This window comes from Naegleria lovaniensis (assembly GCF_003324165.1).
Source record: "Naegleria lovaniensis strain ATCC 30569 chromosome Unknown tig023, whole genome shotgun sequence".
Classification (NCBI taxonomy): domain Eukaryota; phylum Heterolobosea; class Eutetramitea; order Acrasida; family Naegleriidae; genus Naegleria; species Naegleria lovaniensis.
In genome coordinates this window covers 321747-334079 of record NW_025407845.1, presented here as the reverse complement: position 1 = coordinate 334079, position 12333 = coordinate 321747, and the positions used below count along the sequence as shown (strand labels likewise).

Here is a 12333-nt window from a genome sequence, read left to right as displayed (position 1 = left end):
TATCCTTGTCAATGTTCTTACGGTCCTGTTTTCGTATACAATGTTAATTTGAATTTACGTGTAGTTTGAAATTTGATACATGTTCATCAAAGTAGCTGCTAGAACAGCAGTAAGGCTGAACATGAAAAATGTAATTCCAATAGCTTGATACTTGCTGAGACTGGATGGAATATTGCTCAATTTCTGTTGTACAACAAGAGATGCTGGTGACGATGGTCGGTCCTCTTGTTCGATGCCCATTACAACTGAAGCATTGCTTGGTGGTTTGGATTGTTCAGAATTTAGTGAAAGTTGTCTTGGAGGTGACTCACTAGAAGATATACTCGACGAGATGTCAGGTATGTCATGCATATTTTCGTCCTCTTCGTCAGAAATAGTTAGAGCTGACAGCATGGAAATTGTATCGACCTCTGCCTTAGGTTTCGTTGTTTCTTTACTGTTGGAAGAAGTGCCACCAGTACCGTTCATGTGTTTTGAAAATTGTACCAATTCTTGATGAGATTTGGCATATTTTGGAGGTTTGTAATAGAGATGGTCATCTCGAGACCAGGGACTGACATTTTCATTGGATGTTGACTTGTTCATTTCTCCAGAAAGCGAAAGCTGGGAAAGGTCCACATTTTCAATTTCATTAAAATCGTCTTGTATGGCACTAGTAGTGTCATTGGAGGGTTGATGATCCATAGTCAATACATAGCCGGTAGATTCAGCAGTATTTTCAGCCTCTTGTATTGGTTGAAAATGGTCCTCTATCTCGAGAGACTGAACGACTTGATGAGAATTATATCTATTGATTAGTTTTCTTTCCTCTAAATATCGTTCGTAATCATATTCATCTCCCATGTCCATTTGTACTTCGTTAAGCTTAATTATTTTCTGAAAATTCATGTGTGTTCGCAATAATTGTTAAATTGTACTAATTACTTCAATAAAATCAAACATACAAGTACAGTAATAGATATATTCGAGAATAGCAAGACACCTTTTAAAGCGAGCCTGCATTTGGATGATAAAAAACTCATGACTCCTAATAAAAACTATTTCACATATTCAAATTCAAAGGAAGCGTAACAACCATGAAATAACATACACTAAAACCAATGCTATGTCCATTGAGAATACATCCAACCACTGAGAATATTAGCATGATAAATTCCACAACAAATAATTTGTTTTCTGATTTTTCAAACGATGTACCAATGATTAATCTCGATGTCTCACTTCCCATCAATAGAAATAATAAATGTGCTGATTGCAACAGTGTAAATGAATAAATTGAAAACCTCATAAATATACTCTTCAATGTTCTTCCTGTTAATGATGAATGATGCGCTGTGTTGAAAGCATTACAACCTGTAGTGGGACACTTCCATCCCAAATCAATTTGTCTTCTAGTAAGTCGAAATGACTCTCCACAATTCCAACATCTTCCGACAGGCCGTCTTTTCTCTCTCATGATTAATTTTACAGCCCAAACAGCAATCATCATGGTTGTTAATCCAATTCCGATATATTTCCAATTTGAAAGAGCGACAGTTAGGCTATACATCATAATTCTGATCATTTCATACAGCCATTCATTTCCAATTTCTTGGTGCTTAATGGCTGAATATTTCCTTCTCGGAGATGTTGTTTCCATATTCATAATTTCATCCATTTCCTTTCCGATCACCAAATCCATGACCATCAACAATATCAAACAATAATAATATATCAACGAAATTTGGTAGGGTTTGCCTCTTGATCCTCGTTCATCGTGTTTGGTCCAAGCGTAAGATGATGCAAACATTTTTTGAGGTAAAAAAAATGTCCTTGTTCCGAATCGATCGAATTTTGAGTGGAATGGGACTTTGTTCCCGAAGTGAAGCCATTGTAGGTGAGAGGAAATTATTGGAATTTATACCATTGATGATTTTTTATTGGTTATACTCTATATTGGTTCATGCTCTTTGATAATGTTGTGTGAATGAAATATTTTTTTGATGAAAATATAATGAATTATTTATTATTATTTGATCTTCCTCCTAATCAGTCATTTATTAGAAAAAACGAAATTATTGATCCCATTAAAAAACAACGTATCCTGTCGTTAAAACACAAAATACTGGAACAAGATATTTCCAAACTTCTCGTCAATGGAGCTCCTTTTCAATTTCCAACTCTCAATTTAACCATAGCTTTAAATAAGCCAATTGGATATTTATGTTCCACTGTACGGGAGGACTCGAATCACAAGTTAATTTATGATTTATTACCACAAGAATTTTCTCATAGGCATCCAACACTTGGCTATGTTGGTAGATTGGATCTCGACAGCTCTGGACTTCTTCTATTGACACAAGATGGTGATTTTCATCATCGAGTATTGCGGAATGACATTGAAAAGAGATATGAAGTGAGTTTTATTCCTGAAATTACTTCAGAGCAGGAATTAGAAGAGATGAAGAGAACATTCTTTTCTGGGGAGTTGCAATTAAGGAGTGAAGAAAAAGCTCTCCGACCCATTACTAATTTTGAATTTATTAATCCGTCAACGATATCTATTTCGATAGTAGAAGGAAAATATCATCAAGTGAGACGTATGTTTGCAGCGTGTTCTAAGAGAGTAGTTGCTCTGAAGAGAACACACATTGGAGAGATTTCTTTGGAGGATCTTGGAATTGAAAGTCCAGGTGATTGGTGTGTTGTGAGCAAGGATAAATTTCCATGAGCACGCTACTAACAGCTTTAAAATTTGAATCATTGACACCTGTCCAAAGAGATGATTTCATTTCAACACTTTGTGGTTTGACATAACTTAAAGAATGTTCTATCCTGTTCTCTTGAACTTGACTTTACGAATCACCAATCCAACTATTATCAGCAGCAATAGAACGATAATAATGAAACCACCCACCACCGAAGCAATGACTGCTCCATCGGTTCTTAATAACTTGCTCGAAACAATATTTGAGACGAATAGTTTTGCATTGTCTTACAATTTTTCTACCTTTGTCACAGCTGGTATGAAATATGCAACAATAAGGTAAGGGTTTTCGAAATGCATTATTTTGATGTCAACACTTTAAAAGATTTGTAATGTATGATTCTAAAACTGCAGAAACAAAGTTTGGCATCTCATCTAATTTGCTCACAGTTAAAACTAAGGTCGTTGATTTTTCAGTTATTCCTGAACTTTCGTATTCTCCATTAAAGATCACTGGATCCAACATGGTTCAGTTGACATTGGAAACCAGTGACACACTGGCTACAACAACCATCCAAAAACTAGAGTGCAGAAAATGGAACACAAATATTTTCAGTGTCACTGACAGTACTTGTAAAGTTGGAACTCTAACCAGTGATATTACCGCTTTGACAATGAGCAGCACAGGTGTGTACGTAGTTGTTTCTTCTTCTCCCTCAAGAGCGATTGTCACACCTTTAATGTTGGTGCTCGTTTGTCTTTTGTTAATGTAAACAAACAAACAGCTCATAAAACTGGTTTATGACACCATCTTGTGAACTAGTCATTTCAAAAGTTCTTTCAAAGTTCCTTTTAAGGTTCATGTCTTGCGATCACAAAAAAATCTGACTCTGAACAAACAATAAAAAATGATGAAGCATCGGAGGCACTCGTCGCGTGTTGTTGCGTCCTGCCGAAAGAGTTTCGATTGCTACCAACACCATTGGGCTGAACGTACACCAACAACATCATCTCGGAGGAATGATGCAACGACTAAAACTGGTAAAGGAATGTGCATATTTTCGATATATTTTGGCTTGATATTCTTGCTAAGTTTGAGCGTCGTAGATGTTGTGAATGGCTGGAGGCCTCTTGCTCGTTTTCTTCCTCTCGGAGGTGATAAAGTGGATGAGTTCGGAAATCAGAGCGGCCAATATTCCACGAGAAAATTAGTCTATTCTTCATCGAGAATTATTCTTGATGTTGCTCCCAGCAGAAATACCTCAAAATGTTTCAACCCTGACACTTCAAAACAGCAAGAACCTTCAGTGATATTGCAGATGGATGAAAGATCCTTAATTAGCCAAGAAGCTCACGTGCTGCATAGGCTATTTGACAGCGGTCATGCAGAATTCATGTATAGAAGCAAACAAAATGTAAATATTTATAATGTCACTCAGGAGCTCTATATGGCTCCTGGAAATGTGAGAACATCCTCTCCACAAGCATTCAAAATTCTGTCATTGTCATCATTGAATGATCAAATTATGTGTTGTAGAGATGGATTTTTAACACAGCTTACACAAGACCACATTGTGGTCACACACTTTAACACAGGAATGAAAAGAATTATGGACTGTAGCATTACCTCAGAGAGAAACATTACCGTTATAAACATTTTAGGAATTCAATCCATGGAAGGAGGATTAACTTCAGCCACAGTAATGAGAATAGAGTGGGAAGATTTAGCATCAAGATCTGTTGAAATATTTGCTCTTGAAAAACAGAAAGACCAGCAATATATTGATTCATTTTTTGGTCGGATCTTAACAACAACTACGGACCAAATAATGATTGCTGGATCTGCTCTAGATCATTATTTCAAAATATTTAGAATAAGTAAGAGCGATATCGCCATTATGAGTGAATCTGTCATTAATTTGGACGCACTTTCAACGCAGTATCACTTACCTCAATTATTTAACCAGCTTGCTCTTCCTTGCGAATTATTCGAAGACAGCCAAAAAGCAACAATATTTACTGTGGCATTGAGTTCTGCAAGAACATCGCTCTCGTTGATATCAATGGAAGCCAGCACTTCTCAAGAGAGTGTTTTCATTTTAAAGGAGAATTTATTGCTTGTTGATTTAATATCAGATGTAAACAAGTCCACTATAGACAATATTTTTTTGTTTAGAGGAGAAAACCTTCCATTAGTGGTAACATATAGCACAGAAAGAGTCTACCATTCTGCTATCTACAGAAACGAAGGAAAGTTAGCACTATATTCCTCAGACATCCCATTAATATCGTCGAAAGGTGGAAAGCTTCATAACATGATGATGATCAATTATTGTGATGACCTAACCAGAACACTGTTTGTAGAAATCAGGGAAAAACGAATTTTAACATTCACTTCTACTTTGAAAAACTCTACTTCATCACTGAACGATTACAAAATTGGATTTGCTAGCGACTGGATGCCAGCATCAGTTGAAGGAAAGAGGATTCAATTATTTGACGACTATTTATTTGATGGAAATGCTACTACTTTCAATACTAACAGCACATCTGTTGCTGAAATTCGATATTCCATCAATAACCCTGAAGTTGGAACGAAAGCAACAGCTATTCATCTTATTCGATTTGAATTTGACCCACAAAAATATTTCATTCATGTCCTAGAAACTCTGCTCATGATTTCTTATAACCCAACACCTGAAATATCAAAGGACCTTGTTTCTTTCTTTCCGTACTCAAATGATACACTACTTGTTGCTGTTAATTCTAGAAATGGCTCTCATATTTATTCAGAGCTTATTGAATTTCAAACACAAGATTGGACCATCACAAGAAGGAAACAATTGGAAAATACTATTTTTACAGATTCTCTTTACATTTATAACGACTACTTGTATCTAGCGAACGCAACATCTAGCGTTGCAATTTTGAGTTTGGAAGATTTTTCATCATTCTTCTTGCCATTAGACAATACAGCAACCACTGCTGGTCAAATAGAGAAGACAGTGAAAATTTCATCCATCATTCACAAAAATATGTCTCAGCTCATTGAGACCGACCCTAAACCTGTGTTTCCGTTGCAACCTTATATTTTCTATGCAACATCAAAAGGAAAAATTTATCAGATGGAGCTTAATGGAAAATATACGTACATTGATTACGAGAATACAATCTCAGTGAAGAACACATCATTGATACCCATGTCTGGCATTTTTTTCAATCTTCACCTTTATGTGACATACTATCCAGGCCAAATATTGGATGTTGAATTCCGAGAAACATTTAAGAATGGAAAATATGCACTCGTACCAATTAGTCAGAAATTTTACGACCTTCCTTTTATTCAGAGTACTCAAGATGTTTACTCTACCAAATGGACAGCAGAAATTGATTGCTACGCTGAGTACACTTACTTTACTGGTGACGATGAAGCCATTTACAAGTTGGAGATGAGATCTGTTCCTTTTGCTTTGTATGATATTGAACCAGTTAACATTTATCAAATAGCAGACATGAAAACAGCGGATACAAGTGGAACTCTTTTATTAATTGATCTAAAAGGACATATTATAATCAGGGACATTTCGTTATATCCAGATATTAGATTTTACCTTGTGATTGCCGTAATTTCCTTGCTCAGTGTGACACTGTTTGTTATCAGTATTGTGTGTATCATTCCTGTTATTATGAGATACAAGAGAAGACGATTAATTTCTGAGAAGAGAAAGACATTCAGAGAACTCATTGTGAAAAGTAGCGTTGGCGAGCTTACCATTCAAAAGAGATTATATTTAGTGAGTTCACATAATATTTTCATCAAGAAGAAGTTCAGACCCACTAATTTGATCACCAACATGCCTCATTCATTGGGGCCTCATGGAATCATGTTTGATGCAACTCTTTCCAATACTCCCATCATGATGAAGAAAATGACAACTCCTTTCAATGTTTACAGAGAAGATTTGATTGAGGAAGCCAAACAATTAGCGTAAGTTGTTACGAATGGGTAAAAAGTGTAATGACTCCATTTTTCCTGCGATCACTACTCAACGACAGTGTCCTAAGACATAGAAACATTCAAAGCTATCTTGGAATCTCAATAGATGATACGAACATCAAATATATTGTTTATGAAAAATTGCCAGACTACATTTGCTCTTTGAGAGAATATGTTGAAGCTGGTATTATTAACGCAAGTCCAAATGTACAACAAGCTAAAAAAGATTCTCTTGAAAAGTATCTTATTTCCTTCCAAGAGAAACTTCAATTAGTTCGAGATGCCATGAACGGCTTATCCTATCTTCATAAAAAGGGATTCCAAATTCATGGAAATCTCAAACCAAGTAATATTTTAGTACATTATGTGGAACCAAAGGAGTCAAGAACAATTCCAGAAGAAGAAAATGAAAAGTCTAAACTGGCGTCAAGTATCAATAACTTTGTTGCTGGTAGAAATGTTGCACGAGTTACGGATTATGGATTTTTACGGTATTGCAAGGATGTTGTATTCAGTGAAACAGATCTCATGTTCAAAAGTCCTGAAGTGCTTCAACAGAAAGAATCCACTCCTTTAAACCTTGATTTTAAGAGCGACATTTACGAATTGTCAATGGTCATGTTTTCCTTGTTTTTCCTTAAAATGCCTTATGAAGTTGTGAACACATCTCAAATAATAAGTGGAGAGTTGAGACCACAATTTCCATTTGATCTGCAACGAGATGACTCTATTTGGAATTGGTTTAACACTCATTACGAAAATGATGATTATTTAGGAGCAATCAGTTTCAATATTCTGCATCATGATCCAAACAAAACCAAGTCATCTCTCATCAAGAACATGAAAAAGATTTGCTCAACTTTGGAATCCATGTGGTCATCGAATCCAAATGAACGACCTACAGCACGACAACTATTGGACAATCTCAAAGACGTTCTACCTTAATGGGCTTGTGGCGAATCATTATGATGATCATCTCATAGGAAGTGTTAACAAGTGAAACGAAGTTATTGGTGATTTCTGATCTAACCGTTTTTCTGAGGCGACATCAAATTGTGGTCCAACCAAATCAACAATGATCCCTTGCAATAACGAATCCTAGCCCATGCAAAAGGATTCGGTTTCGGCTGATCTACAAATAATCGATAAAACAAACAGTTGACATTTGACGCCAAAGAGGAAAAAAAACAGACCTCCTAGATTCCTTGCACAACGCACAGCAAGAGGATCAACCAATTACATTGTGAATTCTTTCTCTTGCTACCACCTCTTTTCTTTCTCATTCTGTGAATCCTTCTCTCAAAACGACCGCTCCGACTGGCACTTGATTGTGAGATTGGTCTTCTCATTCTTGTGTTTGGACCCAATCAGAGCAAGTAAACACTTCTCTCAAAACAAAAAGCCTTGTTGTGCGAAAGAGAGCAAGCTCTTCCAAAGAACTGTTCGACCATCATCATTACATCTCATAGACAGTGTAGACCATTACACTCACGAGAGAACCTATTACCATCATCATCATCATACTTGCCTGTTTGATTGATCAATCATATATTCACATCATCTCTGCGGAACAACAACAAATATCCATTCAACAACATGTTGTTAGGAACGAGAGGAAATGACCCTTTCAACAAGAGAAATACGATGAAGCCTAATAATTCTCCTTCTTCCCCAAGCAATGGTATGGCAGCCTCATCATCATCGTCGTGCGAGATGATCATTGGCAACCACAATAGAAAGTCAGCTCCGAGCATGAAACAAAGTACCACATTTGCAAGTTTTAATCATGCTCCATTCCATCCTCCACAAGCGTCCAATATTGTTGTTGATCACAATTCCTCTTCTCCAATTCATACCACCACCAATTCAACTTCATTCTCTCCACTTGAACAGCAACAACAACAACTACACAAACATTACAGTGCTTCCAAAACATGTTTCAAACAAGGCATCATGATCAAACAAGGAGCCAAAGTGAAGAATTACAAAACACGATACTTTTTACTCTATTCCAACCGAATCAGCTACCACAAGATGAATAAGAAGAAGGAATATAACAAGACTCCTCAAGGAGAGATTTCCTTGAAAGGCTTAATCTCTTCCAATATTTATGAAATGTCCAACATTGATCAACGAGCTCAGAAAGAAGGTTTGAAATTTGGTTTTATTGTGGCCGATAAGGAACATGCCCGAAATTATTACTTGTTTACAGAGAGTAGAGAGGAATCGTTGGAGTGGATTCAGGCCATTCATCAAGTTGTGAATATGAGTTGTACGAGTGCTGCTGAAATGCAAGTGAGCTCAGTGTCGAGTCCTAATCATGCGGTTGTACAGCAACAACAACAACAATACTCGAGCAGCAACAGTCATTATGGTGGTGGTCCAACATTATTGACAAGTGGTGTGAATTCCACTCGATATTCGATCGTGTCATCCTCGACACCAACTTCTCCTTCACATTCACCTTCTCAACCTTTCAGTTCGAAAAAGAGTGATGTGCATCCTCACTTGTCGACATCACTCAATTTATCACCACTGCTGTTAGAGCAGCAACAACAACAATCACAGGGAACACCTCGTTCGACTCAACGATTTTTACAGCAACAACAACAAGTGAATGTGGACAATATTACTTCTAACTATGCTCTTTCTTCCTCTCTCGTGAATTCTCCTCGAATTTCGAATACCCAAAATTCATCTTCTCTTTCTTCCTCCCCTGTAGTTATATCCTCCCCTGCTAATTCATCATTTACTGGTGTTACGAGTGTTCTTAAAGGCTCTCAAGAATCTGAGCTTACCACTGTTTCAACGTCATCCATATCTTTCATTGAATTTATGAATAATGAATCAACATTGTTACCTACGGCAGAAACAAGTCCTCGCCTTGAGACAGTAGAAGAAAATGTCACATCAACACCAGTCTCCACAATTGACCCAACCAATCAATTCAATACTCCAAATCTAACAATTCAAGAAAGCACAATGACAGATGAGGAAGAATTTAGTATTGCTCTTAACGCAGCTGCCATCTTCTTGAAAGATGAAATGGAACGAACGCCCCAAGAGCAAGCATATGTTGTGGCCATGAATTATTTTAGAACACAACTCGAAGAGCATTCTAAAAAACATAATTGTAAGCCTGCTTATGGACTGGCACTGGGAACGGTCATCTTCTGCATTCCAGAAGAACAAAGAACCGCAGCAGAGCAAGAATATTATCAGGATATTGTGAGTCAATTCATGTCAAGTGTTGACCTGTATAGCTATCTCACAACTCAATTGTCTTCGTTCTCACTGAAGGAAAATGAAATTTCTACTCCAACCATTGATTTTGATGATGTTTCATTGGAAATGGAACAGCACTTGGTAGACATGTCTTACTATCTTTCGTATCATTCTTCCCAAATAATTCCAATTCATATTCAAGTTGAAATTGCAAAAGCGTGCAAAGAAATTTGTCGGAAACCAGCTCATGAACGAACCTTGGATGAAATTGAATTTGTGGACCGTCTTTGTGAATTACACAACATGTTTAAGCGATTATATTACAAGAGTGGAATCATACCCAACCAACTCACCTTACTTGCATCTATTTTACTTGGAATGGATCACGAATTATTCGAAAACTTTCAAGTATTGGAAGAAATGAAGCTTAAATCCAATTTTGAGCAAACCCAAATGATGGAACATTCTCTTACAGGACTCACTGATGCGGATGATGAACTATTACCACCCAACAATTTTTCCTTATATGCCAACATGTTGGATGTGAAAATGTATGAACTGAGGGAAGCCAGTCAAAAATAAATTTGCTGGTTTTTGGAAAACAACTGCATGTCAAAGAGATCAAATTGAGATTTTCCAAATACGTACACGCATGAATGAATTCATGTTTATTTACAGAGACAATGTACATCTTTGAATCATTTGCTCCGTTGGCTTATCCTGTGAATTTTTTGCAGAGAATTCTTGGAACATCTCTAAAGCCTGTGCGTAATTTCTCTCAAAGTACAATTGACAAGCTTGATTGTAAGTATTCCATTCGTTCATCTTTTCTTTTTCAAATAATTCATACATCCACTCGTCTTGATTGACTTGTAATACTTGACCCAGCTGGTAGATGTGAGTTGCTGTTTGTGGAATGAGTTTGGAAAGATCCTCGCCAATATTTCCATAACTTGCCACGTATGAGTCATCTGTTAAATTCTGAGTATCCACATAACGCATGCAAAATGACTTTTCACACACTCTCTTCACAGATTCTGAACAGACTATATTCACATTAAGCTTCTTTGCAACCTCCATCATGGTGGATAAATTATATTTTCCACTACTGAGAACACTAAATTGCTTCATTTCCTGACTTCCAACATTTCCACAAAAGCTGTCACAAGTGGTAATGGCAAATCTGAAACGCATCAAGTCACAAATATTAAGAGGTTGGAATTTCTTGGAACTTTGAAGGCTATTACTGCTGGTTTCGTTGACTAGATTAGAATGAGACATGATTCTCTTCCATTTCATGTATTTAACACCCAATAACTTTTCATTAAGGACTTGACAGAAATGTGCTGCTTTTTCTTCATGTTTGTTTTGATTTCGAGTGGCATTGAATGCAATGATGAGGGAATCGTTTTCGAGAGATGAAATTTGAGAACTGCCACTTGATCTACAAATACTATTCACTTGCTCAAAAATGTCACTTTTCAGAGTTAGAAATACGAATCCATGGATTAGTAGAAACATGAAATTGAATATTTGCCAAGTGAAAATTCAACTTACCTTAACAGCATTACTGTTTCGTTAGGAGTGAGAATACTCAACCAATCATTCAATCCTTCCAATAATATCTCAACCAACGTGATCCTTCTCTTCTCAAGATACAATTGAAATTTGTTATCTTTTTGGACATATTTTCTACGTAATGATGCAGATCCCATATTTTGTGTGGAACAATTTGAGGATTTTTTCGAAAAACTTTCACAAGAACCTTTCGTTCGTTGAGAAGAAGAGCTTGCAGCAACATTGACCAAATGATAACCTGCGTCATCTTTTACATCATGTTCTCCTCCATTTTCAATCTCTGACAACAAATGAGATGGAATGAAACTTTTGTAGAGTTTCATTCGATTCACCATGAATTGAAATTGTTTTTGTAATTCTCTAACTTCAGAAAAGGAACTCTTTTGGATGAACAAACTGTCTAAGTCCATTTGACCTACGCTTTCAAAAGATTCAATTAATTGATGGAAAGGTTGTACAATTCGAACTGAAAAGAGAATTCCAAAAATAATTCCTACTGTGACAATCAGAAGTGAGCCAGAAACTGCGACTAAAACTGCAATGAGTGTTGAGGAAATATATGTCCATTGAGGAACTGCCAAAACAAAAATCCAATCGATTTTGGTCTCTGTACACAATCGATAGAGCAAAATATAAGAATTGGCATTTGACGTCAAGAGAATCTTGTTGCATACAAGATTTTGTGGACTTGTTGCCAAATTTGTGAACGCAGTTTTGGCTATTGCCACAATTTCTGTGTCATTGACAGTTTCATAGGTTGACCGAATAATTTTTTCCTTCTTAGACTGAAAGATCTTCACATCATTGTCAGCTGTCATTATTGGAGATCAACCTTGTTAAACAACCA

At 36.5% G+C, this 12333-nt stretch overlaps 4 protein-coding genes across 4 annotated transcripts; 2 read left to right on the top strand and 2 right to left on the bottom strand.

The window, feature by feature from the left end:
- Positions 1-54: 54 nt before the first annotated feature.
- C9374_005201 (uncharacterized protein) lies at positions 55-1681 on the bottom strand (the record flags this gene model as incomplete). Its single annotated transcript, XM_044694926.1, has 3 exons — positions 55-876; positions 945-1037; positions 1091-1681. The coding sequence occupies 3 exons, from the start codon at positions 1679-1681 to the stop codon at positions 55-57; spliced, it is 1506 nt and encodes a 501-aa protein (XP_044548300.1).
- Positions 1682-1806: 125 nt separating this feature from the next.
- C9374_005200 (uncharacterized protein) lies at positions 1807-7628 on the top strand (the record flags this gene model as incomplete). Its single annotated transcript, XM_044694925.1, has 6 exons — positions 1807-1872; positions 2033-2679; positions 2864-3025; positions 3072-3377; positions 3780-6674; positions 6743-7628. The coding sequence occupies 6 exons, from the start codon at positions 1807-1809 to the stop codon at positions 7626-7628; spliced, it is 4962 nt and encodes a 1653-aa protein (XP_044548299.1).
- Positions 7629-8279: 651 nt separating this feature from the next.
- C9374_005199 (uncharacterized protein) lies at positions 8280-10490 on the top strand (the record flags this gene model as incomplete). The annotated part of the gene is made up of 1 exon (XM_044694922.1): positions 8280-10490. The coding sequence occupies one exon, from the start codon at positions 8280-8282 to the stop codon at positions 10488-10490; it is 2211 nt and encodes a 736-aa protein (XP_044548298.1).
- Positions 10491-10580: 90 nt separating this feature from the next.
- Positions 10581-12304, bottom strand: C9374_005198 (uncharacterized protein; the record flags this gene model as incomplete). Its single annotated transcript, XM_044694921.1, has 2 exons — positions 10581-11385; positions 11466-12304. The coding sequence occupies 2 exons, from the start codon at positions 12302-12304 to the stop codon at positions 10581-10583; spliced, it is 1644 nt and encodes a 547-aa protein (XP_044548297.1).
- Between the last annotated feature and the right edge of the window lie 29 nt (positions 12305-12333).